Source organism: Aythya fuligula, chromosome 1, assembly GCF_009819795.1.
Source record: "Aythya fuligula isolate bAytFul2 chromosome 1, bAytFul2.pri, whole genome shotgun sequence".
Classification (NCBI taxonomy): Eukaryota; Metazoa; Chordata; class Aves; order Anseriformes; family Anatidae; genus Aythya; species Aythya fuligula.
The window spans coordinates 41,380,324-41,404,188 of NC_045559.1; the positions used below are offsets into that span (position 1 = coordinate 41,380,324).

The 23,865-nt window shown below is 36.2% G+C and overlaps 1 protein-coding gene across 8 annotated transcripts in view; it reads left to right on the forward strand.

Moving 5' to 3' along the window:
* The window catches only part of NAV3 (neuron navigator 3), a 413,471-nt gene that overhangs the window by 357,351 nt on the left and 32,255 nt on the right, over positions 1-23,865 (forward strand). For 4 of the 8 annotated variants that reach the window (XM_032199592.1, XM_032199553.1, XM_032199563.1 and 1 more), the window contains 7 exons: positions 3,058-3,099; positions 5,409-5,569; positions 7,441-7,629; positions 8,663-8,686; positions 10,164-10,216; positions 16,147-16,170; positions 18,425-18,502. In XM_032199592.1, the coding sequence (XP_032055483.1) occupies positions 3,058-3,099; positions 5,409-5,569; positions 7,441-7,629; positions 8,663-8,686; positions 10,164-10,216; positions 16,147-16,170; positions 18,425-18,502 (571 nt within the window). The remainder of the gene's footprint in view (positions 1-3,057; positions 3,100-5,408; positions 5,570-7,440; positions 7,630-8,662; positions 8,687-10,163; positions 10,217-16,146; positions 16,171-18,424; positions 18,503-23,865) is intronic. The other 4 variants (XM_032199544.1, XM_032199609.1, XM_032199581.1 and 1 more) reach the window with 2 other exon arrangements.

Genomic DNA, 23,865 nt, shown 5'->3' on the forward strand with positions numbered 1-23,865 from the left:
TCACTAACAGCACACATGCTAAAAGGGAATGAAAAGGTTAAAGATTACTTATAAATTTCTTACATCTCCAATTCACTGGTCCCGATGAACTCTTCACTTATTTGCTTCAGGCAGAGTCTGAATTAGCCCCGTAGTCACAGGGGCTAAATAAGTTTTGAAGGAAAGTGAGGAGGTGGGTTGGGACAGAGAACAAGGTGATTATGGGCAAGGCTTGCTTGACCTCACATTCTTGGAAGGATACAGAGGATGTTAAAACAGATTAAGTAGCAGATGACACGAGGTTTGTCATTAATGTCATTTTAAATAATACTAAGTTGACTTAGTTGCAGGAAAAGAGATTTTGTGAGTCAAGGAAAGGAATGGTCAGAAATCCTGAACTTAGTAGAGCTTTATGCTATTTCAAATAATATTCTCATAGGTGCCTAAACAGGTTGGAAAAGAATTGTCAGAGAAGTGAGAGACAGTTTATTAGATTGAAGCAATGTAATAGGGCAGGATATATTTTCACATATACTAAGTGGAAAATGATGAGGCGATGTCTAAGGGGTTCTAGGTTTAGGTTAAAGACTTTGGGACATCAAGTTTTAAGAAATATTTGTTGGAATTGGAAAGAATACAGAAACAAGGCCAAAATCTCAAGGCACATCTATGTCTCCTGCTACCTCCAAAACAGCCATTACCTGCCACAGAGACAGCAAGTGTACAAGTTCTCTGCCACGTGCCCACACACACCTGGCACATCTCAATCCCTCCAGAGATGATCAGATGATGTCACAATGTTGGTCTTCAGGCTATCCACAAAGTAATGCTATGGCATAAACACAGTAAACACAGGCCTCCTGTCAAATGCTGTATCCATATAGCATCAAAGTCTGTTCCAGAAAAATTTTACGTCATTCCATGAAGATCTATTGCTTTGTAATAAGCAGAAAATAGTTTCAGTAAATATTGGCAAAATATTCCTTTTTTTTTTCTTTTTTTTTTTTTTCCCCCAGCAAAATGTGTATGTCCTTCAGGACTTTTGCCAGTTTTGCACCAGCAGTATTTATTTAGAGAAGTCTACTTCTACTTCCATTGTTATAGCAATGTAACTCCTTATGTGAGAGGACACTTGTATGTCAGTTTACATCAATTTAGAAGGATTAAAATAAGCCAGAGTTCCTCATACTGTAAAATAAAGCTCTCTGCTGGGGTTAACTGGTGAAATATCACTGGTTTAATTGATAAAATTTTCCATGTGGATACATCATCATTAATTAATTCTTTTGATCCTTAATTGCCATTGAGCATTACAGATTTGTATCTTTTTTTCTGCTTGGTCCAAGTGACACAGCAAGGGGTGCGTAAGAATGCAGAAATATAGGACTTTGCTGTGGTCTCATCGGCAATAATGCCTGCATTTTAAGATTAGCAGAGTGGCAGTAGTTTCTAATTGCATAACTGGTTGGCTCCGTTCTACTTCATTAGAATGCAGTTTAGTCTTGAGGACCATGAATATGCATTGAAATCCACTTAAGCTCTTCAAGAATTTCAATTGTTTTGAATTATTGGCAGAGTTGATAGTTGTGTTTTTAAGGTGTGAAACAGCACATCATGTATCAGATTTTGTGGTGTGCTCAACCACTTACAGAAACTCACCTATACGTCCCATATCACCTTGGCTCTGGGTATTCCTTAGCTTGCATTTATTTATTTTATTCCATAGCTTCTCTGCCCAAGGACATTGTACTATGGCCATTCTTTGCCTTTCCCAAGTTGAAATCCACAGCAGGGGCAGGGAACCAAGAACTGTAAGACTTCCTGTATTTCCACCAAGAGAACTTGCAGATGGTTTCAGCAGTGCAAAATAAACAAGGGAATGGAGATAGAGTGGGCTCAATGTTTGAAGTATTTGCAGAAGGAGCTGTTTCACTTATAATCATCTTTATTTGTTTTGAAATTTAGAGATGCGTAAAGGTACATAAAGGAACATCAAGGCCCTATTCTTCTCTGTAAGGAACTAAAAAATACAGGAATGATGCACTGAAATTTACGTTCTCCTTCTACCAACCCTTCTTTGCTCCTGCTTGTTATCTACTGGTGAAGGCAGTCCAATGAAAGCAGGGCACCCAGCACCCCTGGTACAATATAAACAGACCTTTAGCAACAGTGTGAGAACTTTCTTGGGTAGGAAGTATGGTCTTAAGTTACTGTTGCTCTCAGAGGTGTGATTATGATATGTAATACAGAAACTTTATAAAGCCATTTTGTTATTTAATACATACGGTGACATGACATTATGTTCTTACAGGAAAAAAACATTGCCAAACATACTTGATGATAACAAGTTCAAATTCAACCTGATCTGCTAAGTCTTTGAGGGAATGCCCACATTACATTCAATCATGACGAAGACTAGGGGGAGCCTTTTTAGGCAGCTCTTTAATGGTGATAGGGTTTGAATTAGGAAAACTCCAGCTGTAGATCCCTGATAATCAGCTGCCCTGCCACTGTTTGTGCATGAATATGGAACAACGTTGCTTTGGTGCCACTTTTCATTTTCCAGACCATGACCTCACTCTGTGAGCTCCACAGCAACAGAAAGCCAAGGGTCTGTATATTTAGCACTCATTTCTTCAAGCTGAGCTGTCATTTGGCTTCTGGCAAGGCCATGCTGTCTCCTAGCAGGTGCCACAACCTTCATCTCTTTTGAAAATCTACTGGTGCATCATAGGAAACTGTGAAAAATAAAGATTCATACTGTGACCATATGATTCTTGCACAGATTGTGGGGAGAAGCCGCAGGAAGGATAGGAATGGTAGGGAAAGACTTCCTTCTGACTTGGACAGTCTCCAAATTGCTATTGACCCAGCTTAGAGCTTGTCTAGTTGAAAAATGAACGTGTGACAGTCCGTGTCCTCTTGTCCCCTTCAATGAGTCAGGAATTTATTGTGAAAGATACATTAAAAAGCATTAAATGACATTCTGTTATGCACACATATCTAGACCTTTAAAATTTGTAATTCTGAACAGTCCTGTTTACTGTATGTCCTTAGGGATTTTTTTTGTTTTAACAGCATGCAGCTTGACAGAAATACACTACCCAAAAAGGGATTAAGGTATATACATTTTTTGAGCATGACTGCTGCTTCTCTGTTTTACTGTAACTTTTTCTACACTTTCACTTTCTTTCTCATTATATTAATTCTATTTAGAACAGTTCATCATACTTAGATTCAAATCAAAAACAAAACAAACAAACAAAAAAGCATAGATTTTGACAGTGGACTTTTTCTTTCCAAGTCTGCTTAGTGAATAAATTTCCTTCTGAGATATATCTTGGAAAGCAAATACTGTTAAGAACACTTTTCTTATGGGATGAATCTTAGGAGGCATTTGATCCTGGAGATCTAAAAGAAAGAACAAGGTATCTTTGCAATTCAATGTAATTATTGAAAGTATTGAGAAAAGCAAAGTTTAACAGGTAGATCTGAACTTGAACTCTGAAGGCAAACACTCATGCAATTTGAATTGAAGACCTACTCAAGTGTAAATCCAGAAAATATTATTTTTGTATCCAAGATTTGTAAGGACAAAATGATCCCTACTCCAATTACTCATCTTGGTCCCTACCTAGCAATGTTGAGTCCCATTCTGCTATTAATTCCCCAGTAATTAGAGCCATCTTCAACACAGAAAACAGAAGTCATCTGCCCACTTCTGTTCTTCATGTTTAAAATAGGGAATCATTAGGTAATTTATCTTGTCTCATCAGGCATGGGAGCTTATGTCCTTAATCCAGGAAGTAGACTTGGCAAGCAAAGGTATATGTGCATGCACACAGACACTCTGCAGCCTTCCAGTCACTGTAATTACACAGCTAAAATCTCACGTTATTAAAAAAAAAACAAAAAAACAAAAAAACGGTATTTTTTGAAAATTTAAGATAGTGCTCTTCTGCATTGTCCTTTCCTTATAAATAATTTAATTGATTTTCCCATTAGCCCTAAACAATCACTTTGGACTAATGGAAACAGTGGTTGATATGAAGAAGGCATAAAGGGGACCCAACAAGGGTACAGTGGAATGACTGAGGTTTGTGGCTATAAGACTGTAATGGTGGCTGAAAGCTGAAAGTGAAATGGAGTGGAGAAACAGTTTATAGGCATACAAACCTGATCAGTAATTCCAGAAGGACTGTCAGTTTGATTTAATGTACAGAGACCCCCGCCCAAGACCTAGATCCTGAATTCTCCTTTTCCCATCTCTCTGATCTGATAACCACCAGATAACTCTTCTACACCACATTTAGAAGCAAAGATCATTGCTGTCTTTTTGAAAGGAGAAATGAAATAAATATTTAATCAGGACAAGATGTTTTAATGCATTAGAATACTGCATAAAACCCCAAGCACAACATGAGAACTAGAATGTTCATTCAATCTGCTTTCTAAGCAGAAATACTTGTGCTTTATGAGCCTGAGGCCAGAATATCAAAAGCCCCTTCTGTTCTGCTGTTTGGGGAACACTGATATCTCATGACAGTGTTGAAGAAGGTGCTCATTTCTTTGCAGGATATAATGCTAATTGACATGGGCTATTGCAGACATTTCTGAAAACAGTCTCTTGGTTAATACCCACACTACCTGCCCATTTTACTGTTTAACCACTGCCAGAATTGCCCTTCTTCCAGCCCTGCCAAAACAGTCTGGGGCAATGAGTTATCAGTTCTCCTTCTTAGCCCATGTGGCAGTTGCACATGTTTTATTAGATTTTCATAGGAAGCAATCAATCAGTGCTTTGATTTCCAGATTTCTTCCTTCCCAATAGCTTGTTTCTGCAAATTTTTCCTGTCCCTTTCCCTCCCCCAAATTTGGGGCAGGACACAGTGTCAAGCAGGCCATGCATATGAACACAAGTGCTTGTCATTACCAATGCAAACTGCTTTTTCAGAGCTGTTGATCTGTTTCACTCCCTTCATTTAACCAACTGCCCACCTGATGTGGCAGGTATCATTTCATAAGCAGCTACTCACTTTTCTTGGCTTCTAGTCTGTGCATTGCCCATCCTAGCCATGCAGCTCCTAAGCTTTTGCATCACCCTATATACTTCCGCTAGCTTTGCAGTTCTCTCCTGCCAGCTCAGTTGTCTGTTTTCTATGGTTTATCATCATATCTCTTCAAAGAAAGGGAATACTGTTTTGGGGAGGGGGTTGAAACTGAAGGGGTTTCAAGTCTTGTATATTTTTCTGTTCTAACAGGACAGTAAACATTACTTTGGTAAAATCCCTGGTGATAATCACTTCACTAATTAGACTCAATACATTCCAAGGGTTATGTTTTCTCTAACCAGTGAAGTATATTTATGTCACACCCATTTCTTTCCAAACCTCGTCGTTGTTTTGAGCATGTCAGCTGTGGTTTTTCAGATACACTCCATCGTCCCGGCAGACGAGTCAGGAGGAAGGAAAGGAGTGGCTACGCTCCCATTCAACTGGAGGCCTGCAAGACACTGGCAGTCAGTCCCCGCTTGTTTCTCCTTCAGCTATGTCTTCATCTGCAACTGGAAAATATCACTTTTCCAACCTGGGTAAATGCTATTTCCCTTCACCATTTCTCCCACTTCAGAATAGTACCATAAAATTCAACTGTTCATATATCCTAGTTTGTTAAACTAGATCATTCATTTTAACATCTCTACTGCCATATTTTGGTACTCCAGTAATGGAGAGAAACTCACCAAAGTTTTCATGGAGTAGGTGAGGGTACCTCCTATTTTGTATACAGAAGAAAAAAAAAGAAAGAAAAAAAAAAATATTTTCTGTGATTTGCTCAAGGAGACAAAAATCTGAGGCAGAGTAGGAAATTAGCCTTTAGATCAAAGCTACTCCTCTATTAGCCAATCTGAGGATTCACAGAGACAGTAGGATTCTTCCATTTATTTTAGTGGATTTCAACCCAGATGCTAAGCATTGTTTTTCTTCTTATGTACAGGTTTGTTTTGAGGCAGGCTTTTCTAATTCATTTCAGTGGCTGGACCTAGCTATAGCATTAGGTCCAGTTTAAGTCCTATCCTTTAAGAGAATGTAATATTCTAGGATGTGAGTCACACTTTAGGTTTATTTGATTGCAGGTTAATATTTAGATTTGGTTATTCTGGATCTTACTTCAGGCTAATACAACCCAAATCTAGTTTTATTAATAATTTTATTTTTTCTGTAATGCTTTATAGAAAACCATTTATTTGCACAGCACTGGACACAAACCTAAGTTCACAAAGAGCTATTGTGTTTTAGGTCCTTGCTGTGGAAGTTGCTGCAACCTTTGAAGCATTCACACTTCTGTCACAGCTTATAGCATTTGTAGGTTACAATCACTTGAAAGCAATTTGATCATCCATACAAGCGCTGGTCTTTATTACATATGGGAAAAAGAAGTTGAACAAAGCCACTTTTAAAAATGAAATTGGATGCTGTCTAAGCAAGCCACTGCTTTGGATTTTTTCCATATACTTGCAGGAGACACAGCTGTCTTTGAGCAGTGATTCTCTCACTCTATCATTTTCTGCTTATTACTACCTTCTTTTTCTTTCTTTTCATAGTTCTTGCATTCACATCAGAGAGTAATAGGATATGCTTTTTTAAAAATTATTATTTATTTTGTCTTCGTCCTTTCCTTCTCACCATTATTGTAGCTCCATGGAATAATTGTCTCTCACAGCACAATTTCAGGCACGTCTTGAATGATCTAAAATAAAACTCCAAATACTTAGGTTGAATTTGGATAGATGATTAGCTGCTTCTTCTTGACGCTGTAGTCCAGGTGAACTATAACCTGGCTTTCCTTCCTATGACAAACAGACTTTGTGAAAGCTTAAAGTAGATTCATCAATACTGTTCTGGATTAGAACTATGAGTGACCAGACTATTCCTATTTATTTTGATGAGATTCAGCTGGCCCGTGAAGAATTTTAACTTGATATGGCTATTGGTGCTGCAGAAAATCAAAAGACAGATATGTCCTCCTTATGCCAATAAAGCTTTGGTCTTTACAGTACTTGGTAAAATATTCATACAAGAAAAACTGAAATGCAAATGCTCATTTATTAAAATAGCTGCTTATAAAAAATACTAACAACTTCTTATTCCTTTTTTAACTTTTAACTTTTGAATCTCTCCCATTGATTTTTCTGTCTTGGGCTGTCAAAACGAACAAGTGTTTATTCAGACACCAGCATTACTGTTACCACATGTTTTACAGGATTAGTCTCATATAACTCCAGCTCCTTGGAGATCATCTCTTTCACCTTTCTGTGGTGGCTTTGGATATGGGAATAAAAGCCTTTCATTTTCTTAGCCATGTAAAGTCAGCCTAACCATGCTCTCCCTGCATTGCAACTTTGTGCTGAACCAAAGTTCATTTAATGGAAATGTACTTCATTAATAAAGCCTTGTATTCCAGTGAGCCCAACCAACCTGTCTCAGTTTAACCTTCCTGGACCAAGTATGATGCGTTCAAACAGCATCCCTGCACAAGACACTTCTTTTGATCTGTATGATGACTCCCAACTGTGTGGCAGTGCTACATCCCTAGAAGAGAGACCACGAGCCATTAGTCATTCAGGTTCATTCAGGGACAGCATGGAGGAAGGTAAGACTGATTTATTATTTGGATCAGTGAATAGGCCCCAAAATCTCCAAAGTGTAGTACAATGTTCAAATACTTCTACTGCAACGTGAAAGTTTAGATAATTTTGTGAAACTTCTTTGAATTCTCTTGAGCTAGAAGAAGTATACTTCCTTAGCGAACCCCACAGTGTACTTCCTTACCCTAGAGCACAGTAGATAGTTATTTCCCACAGTAATATGTAATACAGAGTACATCATACTATACTACTTCATGTGTCCCAGAAATTTGAGGGGAAAGGATGCCATTCTTGGAAAATTATTTTGTTCCATTTGCACCAAAATTTCAAGTGTCTTAGCATACCTTGACTACTGTGATTCCATGCTTTTTTAGTCCTACTTCTGCTTTTTTTTTATGCCTTTTTTTTTTTTTTTTTAAGCCCGTGTCACTTACAATCCCTTGTCTTTTGTGGTCATTTAATTTCCTTACTTCCCTGCAGCCTTCTACAGCAAACACAATGAATTTCTGCATCTAAACTCCGCCATTTAATCTAACCAAGTTGCTGCCTTTATGCAGATCATTAGTCTTTCTTGTTTCTCTAATACTATACAACACCTGGAATTTGAATATTATTTTTTTGGATTTGTTTTGTGTTTTGTTATTGTAGTTATTTTGTTGTTTGTTGGTTTATTTTCTTTTTTAACCCCAGAGCATTTAACAAGTCTTAACTAAATGCATGGTAACATTTTCTTCTAACATTTCTGTTAAATCTGATCATCTGCAGGATTCTGTTAAGTACTAATTTCTCACGTCCTTTAATTAAAAAAAAATAAAATATAAAATTTCATGGAGATTCATTCTCTCCCGTCTTGCTTACTGCTAAGCGATGACAATATAAATGGTCTTTAAAACAAGCAAATTAAAAATATATATAAAAAATAAATCTTCCGCTAACCCAAAGCTCATAGCTATGGGATAAAGAGGAAAAAAATGAGTTGTAGGTGAAATAACGGACAAATAACACTTTTACTTTTCAATTTTTTCTTCTTCATTTCAGATGATATGTCAGGCAGACATCTGGGTATGTAATACTAGCAGTAGGGTGCAGGACAGATCAAGCTGTGAGTTGTCAGCACATCCTCTGATGGCTGACTGCACAAAAGCATATCACCTAATTCAAGGACAGAGGTGACTACAGACCCTTTGCTGAGGAATAGGTGAATTGTCAAAAGAAACAGTGAAAGAGTAATAGAGAAAACAAGGGAAATAAAAAGGCATAGAAAAAAAGAGGTATTAAATGTAGAATTTCAGTAATGGGTCATCAGTGACTTTGAAAAAAGCTTTTTCATTGGTCATGTCTCATATCCAGCTAGAATGGATAACCGCAATCAACCACGGTAAATGGAAGTCAGTGCAGCAATAATAAACGGTTTTCAGGACTTCATGGTAACTAGAGATTATGAAATTATGTTGTTGGAAGGCCAAAAGTATTTTATTTAAGATATTAGTTCTAAGGAAAATTTTAGTAAAACAAATCTGGTAATGGGTAGAACCACTGAGTACAAAAGCAGAATGGGAACTTAGCTGAAAGTTTAAAAGCGGAGGATGAAAACCTGGTCTTGACTGCAAGCAACAGGATTTCAGGGATGACCACAACTTTGTAAATAATTACCCAGTTACCAAATTAGATTTAAAGTCTTTTTGACTAATCCAAGTATTCTTGTATTGCCAGTTTGGCATACAGACACCTTGACAGACAGAGAGCTATCTCAACAAAATAGTATATTTGTCATACAATGGCAGAGTATAAATATTAAACAAGTTTCTTTTGAAACAAAAATTAAAAGAAGTAATGAAATAAATCATATTTAAAGTTTTCCGTTAATGTGTCTGTCCTTAGAGTGTTATAAGAAGCAGAAGGGGCAATTTGGTCTTAGTTTAGTCTTCACTCCACATTTTCAGAGAGGCCAGGAACAACTTTTTAAGGTGAAGTCCTTCAATCTTCACTCTGGTCTTGAGGCAGACTCTACAGGTGATTAATGGATGTATGTCACCACATCTTGCAGTATCCCTTCACACAAACTACAAATGCCAGCATGCACTGGTCTGTATTGTGCTGAAGAGGGAAACCTGCTGAGCAAATCCTGGGAGCTCATCCTGGGGAATGTGAATGATTTTGCTAAGCATATTCTTTTGTAAAAGCAGTTTGCTGAGCTTTGGACAGGTATATAAACAACTCAATTTTTGTTTTCTATAAAGACTGTATTTATCAGATGATTTGTTGTCAAAACAACAAAAGAGATGTTTGGTTTGCTGGTAATAATGCTGAATCTCACTGGCTCACTCTCCTACCTAGCATGCATGAAAGTGCTTTTTCTGTATAAACAATCTTTTCAAGTGCAAGAAAAAATGTCAATAGCTTTTCCATACCGATAACTTATAACTACTCTTTGTGGAAAATTGTTTCTCATTTTAAAAATATGTTTAGTTATTGAGCTACATGGAGGAAGTTTTATGCTTCCATCAATATTTCATGTTATTTTCCTTTTTTTTTAAAGTACACGGGTCCTCATTATCACTTGTCTCCAGCACATCCTCTCTCTACTCTACGGTAAGTATTGACATTTTAGAAAGAAGTTCTGTCTGGCGCTGTGCTTGTTCGTTTTTTCATAAAACTTTTAATAGTTTGAGGTTTAGAAGGATTAAAATTGCACTGCAATAAAGCAAGAACATTTGGTATTATTGTTATTCTATTTTAAAATGTTATTTCCATCTTTTTAAGTGATTGATTTAAAACTGCTCAAAATTGCCTAATGTATATTTTGAAAGCTAGAAAGAAGGTAATAATCTAGGACTTTCACTTCAAGGGGGACCTTATGTTATTGTAGTTAATAATGCTGAGTGCTTTTGCTCATTTTCAGCTATTTTTCTAATTGCACAATTTACAACGTGTTTTTGTCTTGCTGCTGCTTGAGGTGCATTTCTTTAAAAATACAAGATTGCTTCAGGATAAGGGAGATAAAATGTTCAGGTTAAATGTCTATTGATCTTTGTTGAAAATGACAGCATTATTTCTAAAAAGGAGAATGTCTTAAAAATGATTAACCTTAGTTAATTAGGTAATTAGACTAAGTAATTGTCAACTGTATTCTCCTGTCTCAAGCAGAAGCTATTTTTTCCTTTTTTTATTTAATTATCTTTATATATATATATATATATATATATATATATATCTTCTGTGAAACTTTTTGTTTCTGTTCTTCTGCTAACAAGAAATCATCCAGATGGGATGAGTTAAACACATTTTGCCATTCTCTTGCTAATACATTACGGCTGCTTTACAATCTATTTGCTAACCACAATTACATGCTGTAGTTACCCTTTTGTCATGAGAGAACAACCCTCTTATACCATGTGTTCATAAATAGTTTTCTCCTCTCCATATTTTTAGGTGTTGAATAGTGTCAGTTGTCATGTCCAGGCCAAAATCAGTTCTTGCCTGAGAATACCCAATCCATGCAAGCTGATGCCACTGTACCACTTATACACCTGATAGCTCTATGTCTATGCTAAACTTGTGCTAGCCTGGAAAGAGGGTAGTCAAACATCTACCACAATGGTCCCCCTCCTATTTATGTCTAATCATAAAAATGTATATACAAGAGCATGTCTAAAGCATCAGTACACATGCATTAGTTTTGCCTAGGCCTTAGCAGCAAGTTGCAAACAACTCCAGTCCAGATGAGGCCTGAATTATTTTAGGGGTAGAATGTACATGCAGAGTGGCTGCACACGAGGTATGACTAGCATACAAAGCAAAGCTTCTCGCTTATGTTTTGGTAGGGGAAAAATATGTATTACTATATCCCTATCTATGAGACACTATGCACAGTTTCCATGGGAGAATCCAAAATTATAATTCAAGCTTTGTTGTTAAATTTAAGAAGAGTGTTATCAAACACTGGTGGTGATAAAAATGATGATCAGGGCTGGAGCACCTCTCTTGTAAGACAGGCTGGGGGAAGAGGGGGGTTGGAGGCTGATTCATCCTGGAGCAGAGAAGGCTCCAGGGAAACCTTATAGTGGCCTTCCAGTACCTAGAGGGGACATACAAAGGTAGCTGTGGAGGGACTCTTTGGCAGGGAGTGCCAGGGAGTTAGGGGTGCCTATGGAAATGTAGTAACAGATGCAAAAGGATCACAGTGAATAACATTGTTTAGCTCAGCCACACCTGATGGGCCTTTTGGAGCCCAGGCTTTATGCTTTGTTGAAGAGCCCTGCAAACCTGAGATATGACCCTGACCTTATACCAAAATCTAACTCCAGCTCTAGCCAGAGTCCAGCAATCCTTGTCATCCTTTGCTTAAGTGTGCCCATGCTTGTGCAAGCCCTGTCACACTCAAAATCCTGTTACAGGGGAAGGGCAGGGAAAGCTGAGATTTTTTTTTTTGTTAGCATAAATTAAGTATGGGGAAAAGAAGGAGAAGGAGAAGGAGAAGAAGGGGCAGGGGAAGGGGCAGGGGAAGGGGCAGGGGCAGGGGAAGGGGCAGGGGAAGGGGAAGGGGCAGGGGAAGGGGAAGGGGAAGGGGAAGGGGAAGGGGAAGGGGAAGGGGAAGGGGAAGGGGAAGAAATTATGCAGATTAATTTTTTTAACAAAAAAAAAAAAAGGAAGGATGAAAAAAATTAGGAATATAGCTATATATGGGAAATGCCTCAATAAGAACAATACAGTTAAAATTGTTATGCATGCAGTGTCTAGGATCTATCCCTTTGCTCTGGTGTCCTGCTCATGCTTCCACTGCTCCTCTGGGTCAATGGCTCCAGTCTGGGAAGAGTGGGGATGGCAAGGTGTCAGCATCCCAAGTTCTTTGCTGGGAGGAGTATGCTTGCTTGTGGTTTCTTCCACCATGTGTGATAGGACAAGGGGGAATGACTGTAAACTAAAAGAGGGTAGGTTAGATTAGACATAAGAAATTCTTTACTCAGAGGGTGGCGAGGCATTGGAACATGTTGCCCAGAGTTGTGGATGCTCCATCCCTGGAGGTGTTCAAGGCCAGGCTGGATGGGGCTTTGAGAGACCTGGTCTAGTAGAAGGTGTCACTGCCCATGGCAAAGGGGTAGAACTAGATGATCCTCATGATAGTAGAGAATGGTACTTTTCCTGTAAAATAAACTTCATACTGTTTATCCAACTTCATGATGTAAGCCAGCAGAATAGCTTCTGAAACTTCTGGCTGTAAATTCACAGTGTAGCTAAGCCTCCCTCCTAAAATTATGGATTATGCAGACAGGATAATAAAAGTTATAGAAAAATCTTTAAAGGACAAGGAAATAATTAATATTATAAAATGGCTACGGTTGATTCTCTAGGGATGATTTTTGATCAGAATTTCTCCTGCTTGATCCTTCTGATCCTGTGAAAAATGTTTAAACTTTTCAGCAATTAATCAGGAGATGAGGCAGAAGTGGAGCAGAAAGATGAAAAGTAGGCAATCAGTATCAAATCATCTGAAAGTATAATAGAAATACTTAATTTTTCAGTGATGCTGTGCAGTGTCCCATTGCCTCCATGAAGGGATAGCTTCATAGCATTATGGCACACCTAGCCACACACGTGTCCACATTCAGCTATTATTGGATTCAAGAAAGAATACAAAAGCTGGGTGTTTTATTTTGCTTACACAGGCCAACATCACTCAGCAGGAACTCCAAAGTAGCTGCCTTTCCATAAATGTCTCAGTCAAAGCCATTTATTAGGTTCCTCAAGCATTACCTTAAGCCTTAATGCTAGTGTTTTTCTGCAGTCTAATCACTGGAGGGTTTCAGACAAAGTACAAAATAAAGATCTTTACATATTATTATCAGAGGATGGCTGAAGAGCTTGAAATTACACTCAGAAGATTGATTCTTTGGGAATTAGGATATGAGATTCAGAAAAGACACTTCATGATTTGCTGCTATTGCAATGAGTAAGTCTGATGAGACATCTTCTGCATTCACTAGTATTTTCTGAATGTACTGGCTTTTTTGCGGGGTTGCATTTGGGTTTTCTAAACGTACTTGAATAGACTAGGAATCTAGCTAGCGGAGATATACACATACAGAGACATACATTTAATTTCACGAAAAAGTATGCTATGTAACTGGACATAGTAGACTCCAGGACTGAAATACTGATCCTATTTTGGCAGCCATCTAGCTCTCCAAGAAGTTGAAAAAGCTGTGTGGTAGTGTAAATTATGATAGGTTGTCTCCAGTTTTAATCTCCTCCTGCTCAGTAGGTGAGACACTGCTATTTGCATATCTTTAGATAATTGCTCTATTTCTTACACTGGCTTTTCAGCATTAGCTACACTTAGAATCCCCAGAATTCATTAGCTGTGCTAAGCCAAGCTCAAAGGAGATGTGTAAGGACATGTCATTTGTATGCTAATACTGTAAGACTTCAAAAAGAGAAAAATATATTGCAAGGATTGGATGCTTAGATATGATAGAGAAGTAAAGGGAGGAAAAGAACATGATTTCCTTTTAGAGCAAATTTCTAAAGTTGTGAGCCAATGACTAAGTGCTGGATTACAATGGTGTCAGCATGAACTCTTAAGTGAAAACTTCTCACTTGTATTTGGTTTTCTGATTTTATTTTTTAAGTTGAAAAAACACCCAGCAACCTCTTATTTCTTTTTCATTTACTTCTTCCACTGTCCACAAATGATGTCTTGTAGCAGCTCTCTCTTTGACCTCTAGGGAGAGTGGCAACACTTCCCTGTATGCTGAGGAAGCCATCTGCTAAAACATGCAGCATTTCCTTTGCCAATGGAGCCACAGTGGTCTGAGGATGAAGGACAAGTTCTCTATGTGGCAGTTTCAGTAACAGAAGACCAAGTCTTTTTATTTTATTTTATTTTATTTTATTTTATTTTATTTTATTTTATTTTATTTTATTTTATTTTATTTTATTTTATTTTATTTTACTTTACTTTACTTTTTGCTTTTCTTGGCACAGTAGAATTCATAAAGATGCATAGTCTTTCTTGATCCTTTGATGACTTTTCATACACTACATGTTTGAAGTAACAGTAATGAGAATAGATTTTCAAAATTTTCTGTAGGCAGATCCCATTTCTGTGAATATAAATTAGAAAGCTAATGTCAGTAAGTGTGTCACATCAGTGCTGGCAAATAATCACTATTCTAAATTGTTCCCATTTAGTGATTGTAGGTGTTAGAGTAGCTTCAGCTAAGTGTTGCACAGAAATATCACAGCATCTCAGTCTTTTCAGGAACTATTAACAGATAAACATTTATTGAAAGAGGCATTTTCTAAAAGTCTTCTCCCCCTGCATCAGGTTAAGAAATTAAATATTTCTGTAATCAGTTATTAAAATTCTAACAACACAGATATTGTGCTTAACACTGGCTCAAAAACAAACCCCAAAATAGTTATTTTCATTTGTAATAACACAGATACTGACTAACGTGAATTTTCTGAGGAACTCATCTTTTTCTTTTTACTTTTTTTTTTTTTTTTTAAGTCTTTCTAGCATTATTTACATCTAATTCTTTTACATATGTTTTTCTTTCATTGATTACTAATCTTCCAGACAATGTCAGACTGTTTCTTTGAACTTGGCCCACCTCAGATCATGGGGTGCATTGATTTTCAGTACACTCACTGATAATTATTTTATGTTACCAAATGGTTTCTTCTCATGCCACATCTTTCCTTTCCACTAGAATTTCACTAAAGCAAGATTTTTTCTGTCTGCCAAATGCCTCCTAAATTAGACTACTCCCCTGCTAACAAATTAAATTACTTTTATCTTAGCAGACATTCAAAGGTATGCTTTGTAATGATTTTGTTTTTTCACTTGTTGAAAAAGACTAATGAATAAATAAGAAGCTTAGCATCATTATACGACACATTACATAACAAAGAGGAAAATATCTACAATTATAAAATACTAGCAAATTTAAGTTAAAACTTTAACGAGCCCTGAGAGATCTTAATATTTTGGTCAGTACTCTGGAATACATTACTTGAAAGTTCAAGTAGCCCTCTCCTCCCACCTTCCTCCGTATATGTTTTCCTGGTATGCTGCCAACTTCTCTTAGCAGGGATTAGTCGGTTAGGATTATTGTTCGGTATACAGTTAAGCAAATATAGTTGTAGGAGCTGTAATAATCATTACGGTATAAAAGTTCACTTGTACAGACTAACGTACATGAGTGACAGCATAGCAAATATTCTTTCCTATCTTAGAAATGTAGTTCTAAGTAGTTCCGTTGCAGTTCTGTTACTGTTCCTCCTTTATCCACTGTTTTGTCCTGTCTGTATGCTGGCAAACTCTTTGGGTTTTCAGCTGGAGCCTCTCTGAGTAAGTTGAAAGGAATTCCATTTATTGTTTTTACTGCATACCTTCCTTAAATGTAACAGATCTGTGAAGCTATTCATTTCACTTCAGAGCTGCTGGCATTTATTTTCTATTACCTCAATTATGTTGCACATTATTTCTAAGTCATTTCTTCTTTGTTTTCTTGCAGGCAGAAGAAAAGGCACATTCAGAGGTAAGAACTTTTCTTCATTTTTACAGTTGTGTATTTTTATGATGTTACTTAGAAGTTTACTGTGTATCTGATATGGCTAAAATTCTGAGATGCTGGTAAAAGGACACCTCATGTAGCAGCTGCACTAGAAGTTATTTTCTTAGTGTTGTGCTGATACTTCCTGGCTGAGGATCTGGAAAGGTGAAAAGAATCAATGAGGATTGGGCTGCTGAGTGGAGGAGTTGTAATATGTCTGATCTCAGACTTAAATCAACTCTGTACTGGATCTAAGAGACTAAGCAGTTCAAGGTAATGTGCTGCCTTTCAGGAGCGAAATACTTAGAAGGTTCACTTTGAACTTCTATCACTTACATTTTGCTTTATATTAAATTTCTGAAACTGACCACTTCAATGTATTTCAGAGAAACACAGATTGATTTCAGATATAAATCAAATCTGACGTGGAAAACAGCTCACAGTGTATAAGAATGGGTGACAGGAGTGGGTCAGCAGCTGGATACAATTACAGCCTTTCTCAAAATGAAGTACTGGTTGTATTAAAAGGGCACCAAGGATTAGAAACAATAAAATGCAGCACCAAGTGGTGCACTTCCACTTTACCAAGCTGTATGCTTTCAGACTCCTGCATTTATTCTGCTCTTATTTTAACTATTCTGATCACATAAAAAGTCAACCAAAAGTTACCTTAAGAAGGTTGAACAAATAAACATATTCTTCCTTAAGCAGTCTATTTCAATATATTTTTCCTGAACTTTTTTAAACTGCTTTCTCTAAAAGTTAAAACAAATGAGCTAAAAAGGTGTGTCATAGCTCAGTAGTGTAAAAAACAATTCCTTAATTCATTTGCCTTCATAAAGAAGCAACACATGGAACATTTATTTTTCATATTCTCCTACGTGGGGAGTTTTTCTAATATCTAGATGTGCTCTGTGAATGCTCTTGCAGGAGATGCTGAATAGCACTTCTGAGAACTGACTTTGTATACTTGGAGGAATGTGATGAAAGTGTAGCCTAAGCAGGCAGCTCAAATAATTGCTATTGAATACCAAAAGAAATCTTGGAAGAAAAAAAAAAAGGGGGGGAGGGGCGGGGGGGGGGGGCAGGCCAGGAGAGAGAACAGCTCAAATATGTCTCATTTACTTTGAGACAGTGCAAATGACATAGGCATTTTTGTATCACAAATGTACAGGAACTATTTCACTTTTAAAGTGTATGAAGTATTCCCTGTTGATTTTCACAGGAATCATAAAGTCAAAATACTTAAATAGTCCTTATTAGTGGAGATATTAGTATGAGAATGCCATGTGCTCCCTTTGTTAGGCTGGCTTTAGACATTTTCCTTCACTAGTCTGCAGTAATTCCTTTTACGTCTGAGTATGAAAGGGGTTCAAAGTGAAACGCTATACTGTACTTAAGTTTAGTGCAATGCCTGAAGTCCCAGTAAGATCTCAAGTAGGGTTAAATTCACTTAAAATGATGTGCTAGTTTCATGCTTCATATCTACCCTGGCTGAAATGCAAATGAATGTTTTTCTTAAGTATTCTATTGTTCATAAAAGGTTACAGGATCTTTGAATTTAGTTTATTTTTATGTCATCATGCACATCTAAATCTATATATATGTATTTTTTTAAGTTGGCCAGAGAGTTTTTGGAAAAACAAAACAAAAACAAAACAAATAAACAAACAAAACAGACATAAGCTTTAAAGAAGCTATATGTTTGAATCAAATGTAATTTGGGAACTATTGTGTTAGAAAAATATTACTGTACCCCATGATCCATGAAGTAAAAATCTGCCTGAGATTGCCATTGAAACCATCTTCATACCAGGCAGTGGAGGAGTAGCTTTTGCACTTCATCTGCATCTAATGCAGACATTTAACATATGTTATTGAATAATATGTCTACAGTCAGACAAGGTGAACTTCTTGCAAATTCCTTCATATTTCACAATTTCAGGCCTCAGCCAGTGCTGCTGTTATTGGTTGCACTAAGAATATGTTTGGAACCCACATGATTTGGTAAAAAAAAAAAAAAAAAAAAAAAAAAAAAGTGACATTTGCATATGTAAACAAAACAGCTGGAGCAGAATTAGGTCATTACTTTTATTAATTAGTATTTTTTTAAGTTTTGTGATTAAAACATGTGGAACTAAGGTATTGTTTCACATGTTTAGTGATCACATATTAGCAGTACAAAAAATGCAACAAAAAGAAATTCCTGAAATACTGACAACAGCATTTTTTTATCTAGCAAATTCAGAAACTACGGAGAGAGCTGGTTGCATCACAAGAAAAAGTTGCTACACTTACATCTCAACTTTCAGCAAATGTAAGTATTTTTGCTTTTGATGAAAAATATTTTCAGATGGGTTAATTACTCTTATTTAATTCTTATATCAAGATGTAAGCTGGCAGACTTCTGTTTATTTATCTTGGTGTTTTTGAAATTAATTATTTGATTTAATATATACACAATGGAAATAGAAAATAATGTTCTGCAAAGATCAATGGTTATAATTTTTTTTTCTTTTGTTATTACCTGTCCTCTAAGGAGGAATTTTAAGTGTGATAATTGGTGTCTGGCAATTTTCACTGTATTCTTTACAAGTAAAAAAGTGGCAGACTCATGCTTAGTGACAGAAGCACCAACCCTTTTTATCTGGGTCATTTAAAATCCTTTTGAAAGGTATAGAGATGCACTCACTGTGGATCAGAGAGAAATTAAACACTGTGACTGAACAGTAATGCTGAAGTACTCTGTTCCATTATATGTCATCCAAACTATCAAGACTCTAAAGCTTATTACAGATTTTGAGTCACAGTAAAGATTCTGTCAGTTTTGTGGGTATTAAACTGCTACAGCCAGTATGGTACTGCATTTTTTAAGTTGAAAAGCAACTTTTCCCTGACATATGAAATGTTACAAGCACCAAAAATATAGCTTTATCAGTTTCAGTAAAGGTGATGCAGTTTTGTACAAAAAAATAAAATAAAAAAAAAATCAGGAAATTCTAACAAATGCTTTATTAAATTTTATTGAAAAAGAGACTACTGGAAAAAAATCTCAGTGTGAATTTTCTTTTATTCAGTGTCTTCAAGATTAATTGATTTGATTTCCACTAAGATGAAATTTCTGTTCTCAGATATGAACATGCAAGGTTTCATTCTGATATTGATGAATGTAGAAAATTATATATAACTTAATAAGACACACTCTGGATAGCAGCAGATTTGTCTGTGCCTGTAGAGTAGGAACGGAGGACTAGAGAAGAAGGTATTGGACAGCGAATATAGTCATGTCATTGCAGGAAACTACACATTTTAATAGTAGTATCTAGGACTTTTTCAAGCTCTATCTTAACAAAACAGACTGGAAGAACCTCATTGATGATTTAGAAGCCTAGTTACCAATCAAAAATAAAATAGAGCAATAATTCTTACCTGCTTTGTAAAGCATGTTACAATTTATGGATTAGACCTTGTTAAAATATTAAAGAAATGCCATTAGTATTTTTTGGTTTATGGTGCTATAAGAATCTGGGACATGTAGCTTTCATAAACTCCACTTGGACAATTGCACCAAGATAAACTGCAGTTTGTGTCACATCTAGTGTGTCCACAGACTTGAATGTTGGTTAACCTTTGAACTGTAAATTACTAGACTTCCTTAAATTCTCAGTTTAATATTTTATCTTTACTTTTCAAAGTTGTCAATGATTTGTATAAACATAAACTTCGTCAAAACAAAGTGAGAAGCATAAGAATGGGTGCATGGCCACACAAATGCATTGATCCTACCTGTAAGAGCAAGGAATGATTTTGTCACTTTGTCACTTTGGATGTGACAATAATTCTGTAGTTCTCTCCCATTCAGTTCCAGTCTTTCCTCAGAATCAAGTTTTTTGTTTTTTTTTTTTTGTTTTGTTTTGTTTTGTTTTAAAAAAAGAAAGCAAGGAGACACAACCAACAAAAGAACAAACATGAATTGAGCATGAATTGGGCATGAATTGAGAATGTTGATAGAATTCATTATAGTTACATTTCACAAAGATAAACCCTGAAAAATATAGAGTGATGTGAAAAGAAAAACAATATACAAATGTATATAGAATTCACATGCTACAATAACTGTGCTGATATAGAACTCATGAAAACTGGGCTATTTCACCAAGAGTTCCCTGGTGTTCCTTCCAATTGTCATACATTAGTAATATGAGTTATTGAACGTATCAGAAAATAATGCCAGATAGGTAATGCGATCTACAGTTGTGCTTGGTTGCTATGGCTTCAGATGAAGTTACCAGCCAGTTACTGATCAACTGCTGTACAGCGATTTTTAAATGTGATTCAGGATATAACTATAGTTATCATTCCCAAGGAAAGCAGAGATGCAGTTGCAAGAGAGCATCATTATACATTTCAAGAAAGCAGGTCCCTGATGTCTTGGGCAACCTGTAGAGCATCTTTCTTCATAATGTAGATGTACTGAGTATTTAGCTCTATAAATACTGCCATTATTTTCGAGCAATTATTTCAGTCTGTGTAGCACTGTGTTCATGCTGGGGGAAAATAATTTCTAGTTGTGTGAAAGCTGCTTGATCCCTTTGGACTGCCACACTTGAAAGTGAAGAAGAGCTATCTTAGCCCTTTCTGCTGTCGTCAGGTTGCTGCAAAGAACATTTGTATGTCTGGAGCATTATGGATTTCCAGTCTTTTCTGACTTCTGAGGATAAATCAGTGAAGCAAACAATACCGGAATCCTGCAGTATTCGTAAATTAAAAAAAAAAAAAAAAAAAAAAAAAAAAAGATTTGGAGCTGGGTTATTCATTTGGGAATTTATAGCCAGCATGTATATCCTGGGTGTGGGGTTCTTTCTCTTGTATATTTTAGAACTAAAACGTCGATCACATTAATCATCTTTGCCAGGCTAGGCAATTCTTCATTTGCCCATCCTGAGATCAACAAACTAAAGCCAATGCTGAACAATCAGAAGAGCCTAGCCGGCGTCTTGTGTAGTCACTAGAAAACCTCATGCTCTCCACAGGGTGCTTTTCCTTCTACCAAGAACACATGGCTGCAGCAGCTCTGCCTTGTGATGGGGAGCATGGGGAAGAGGGCTGTGGAGGTCCTGTGCTCAGGTGCCTCTACTAGGGCTGGTCTGAGAGCCCCTGTGCTGGTGGTAACTCAGGGCTCTTGGTACCATGCCTCATTCCACTGTGTGGGCAGAAAACAGATTGCACTTCTCTCCTTCCTTTAGTTCTGAACAAAAAGCACCAGCAGATTCTTTGTTGCTGTTGTGTTGAAGTTGAAAGATGATGTTTAGGTGTCAGATGTTTAGGATATGTCCTTCTTCAGCAATGCTGTAGCTTTTAATAAAGCAACAAGTGCAACAGGATAAGAGGATGTTCCCCTGTGCAGCTGAGCCACTAAGGCCATTGTTCAGTTGATTTTGCCCACTTATGTCCAGTCTCCCTGGTAATACTTAGAAGTATTGCCTATGTCTCTGGCTAGTATTCCTTTGTGTGGAGTAAACACTGTGGTTTCTAATAACAATACCATTTCAGAGAAACTTAGTCAAGCTAGAAACATGGATACATTTTGGATTTTGTTGTGGTTATTTTTCCAAACTAATTCTGCTGCACATGTAGGAAATAAGATGGGCTCGATCTGTTGTATTGGGTGGGGATGTGGTCCAATGGACTTCCCAACATGTAAGAGGATTACAGCCCATAGCTTTTCCACCAATCTAAATTAAAAGGTAAAACTTTCAACAGGACACTTAGAAAAACTGTATGCATGTGCATCTATTTTTACCTATCCAGAAGTACCACATTTGTAAACCTGAATGTGCTTGTGTGTATATATATACATGCATGCATGCCATATGTTGTGTAAAAGTTAACTTAGTGCTGTTCTTTTGAATGTGTCATCCACCTTCTAATCTATATCCATGGAGACAGTCCTTAAATTCTGAACCTATAAGCAACTCTAAATCTGATCCTGTTAGCACGTGGGTTTTTTAAACAGTAGTGGAGAAATCTCTCCTTCTTCCAAATCCACAACATGTGGAATTCCCTCAAAATTAAACTTCTCAGGAGCATGAACCTTCAAGGCTTCAATTTGTCCATGCATGAACAAGGGATTTAAGAACCTTCACAATGAAAACGTTCTTTAAAGAAAAGTATTGCTAGTTATCATATGTAAATATTTTGGGGATGTAGTCATGAGATACATCCTTTACAAAAGCAAAAACGTAAAAGCTTTACACAATAAGCCTAGTTCTGAGTTCTTTCCCTGTTATTTCTGGTACAGAAGATGTAAAGAACACTTTCATGTAAGTCCAAAGGATCAAAGGAGACTATATACATTTGTTAGTACTAATTCTGTCAGTCCTTTGAGCACTTTATGTAAGTAAATCCAATGAAGTGTCAATAAAACATCATGAATAAAATCCAGCTTGAAAACAGAGTGTATATACAACCTTTTAATTGTGATATGCCCTATGAAATTCTGTCTAATTACAAAATTGATATTTCAAAGCAAGTGATTATATACTTTTCATAAAAATTATGAACGTAATTAACAAATATCTGATATAATATGACAAACATGAAAAACCCAGGTGGGCTTTTAATTTTCATGAGCTCATTCTGTCTTAGCAATTTTGTCTATAAAATAGATCTGGTTTACTAGCATATCATTTATCTCCTAATCTAACAGGCATATTTCATGAACTCCTGGCTTTTGAAAGAGAAATAGTTCTAATTAAAAAAAAATAAAAATTCTCAGAGAAGAAACAGAAAACATGTTTTACTCTCTCAGCTCTCTCAGTGGATAATACTGTTGCGATCTTCATTTTGAGATGTTTGTGTTTCAGTAGGCTAAAACCTGAATGAACAGTAATTCTTCTGGAAAAAAAAAATTACTTGCTTTCTGTCTTTTATATAGCTACATCCATCTCTGGCAGAGAGCAAGGTATCTTCTGCAGTGTCTTTGCTGAACAAAAAGTTACTCGATCATTTCCGATGCCTTTGATATAAATCCAATCATCTCAGCCTTAGTCCCAAACTCCCCCAGATTTGTGTACTTTCACTGTCTGGACATAGGCACCATTTTTTTCCTCACTGCAGCCTGGAGAAAGAAACTATTAATAATAATAATAATAATAATAATAATAATAGCAAGAAGTTGCGTTACCTCAGAGTTCATCTCCTGCTTGAATTTGTTATTACCATTTCCCTTTTTAAAACTAAATGAAAGTATTGTAGGCAATTAAAAATATAAATAAAAATGAAAATAAAATAAAAATAAAAATAAAAATAAAAATAAAATAAAAATAAAATAAAAATAAAAATAAAAATAAAAATAAAAATAAAAATAAAAATAAAATAAAAATAAAAATAAAAATAAAAATAAAAATAAAAATAAAAATAAAAAAGAGCATCTATTTCATCTCAGTATCACACTATTTGTGTTTTTCCTTGCTTTGCCATAAAAGACATTTTGTAGTACAAGTGTCATTAAAAGACCATCAGAATGAAATTTGACCTGTTTGGTCAAGCCTTTCCTCAATGTATTATTTTATATTATTTTATATCAAAATCTGACAAATGGAATTTATAGCATTTCTTAAGCATTTGAAAACCTCTTCTGAGACTTTTCTTACTTGGATACATTAATTATTCAGGCGT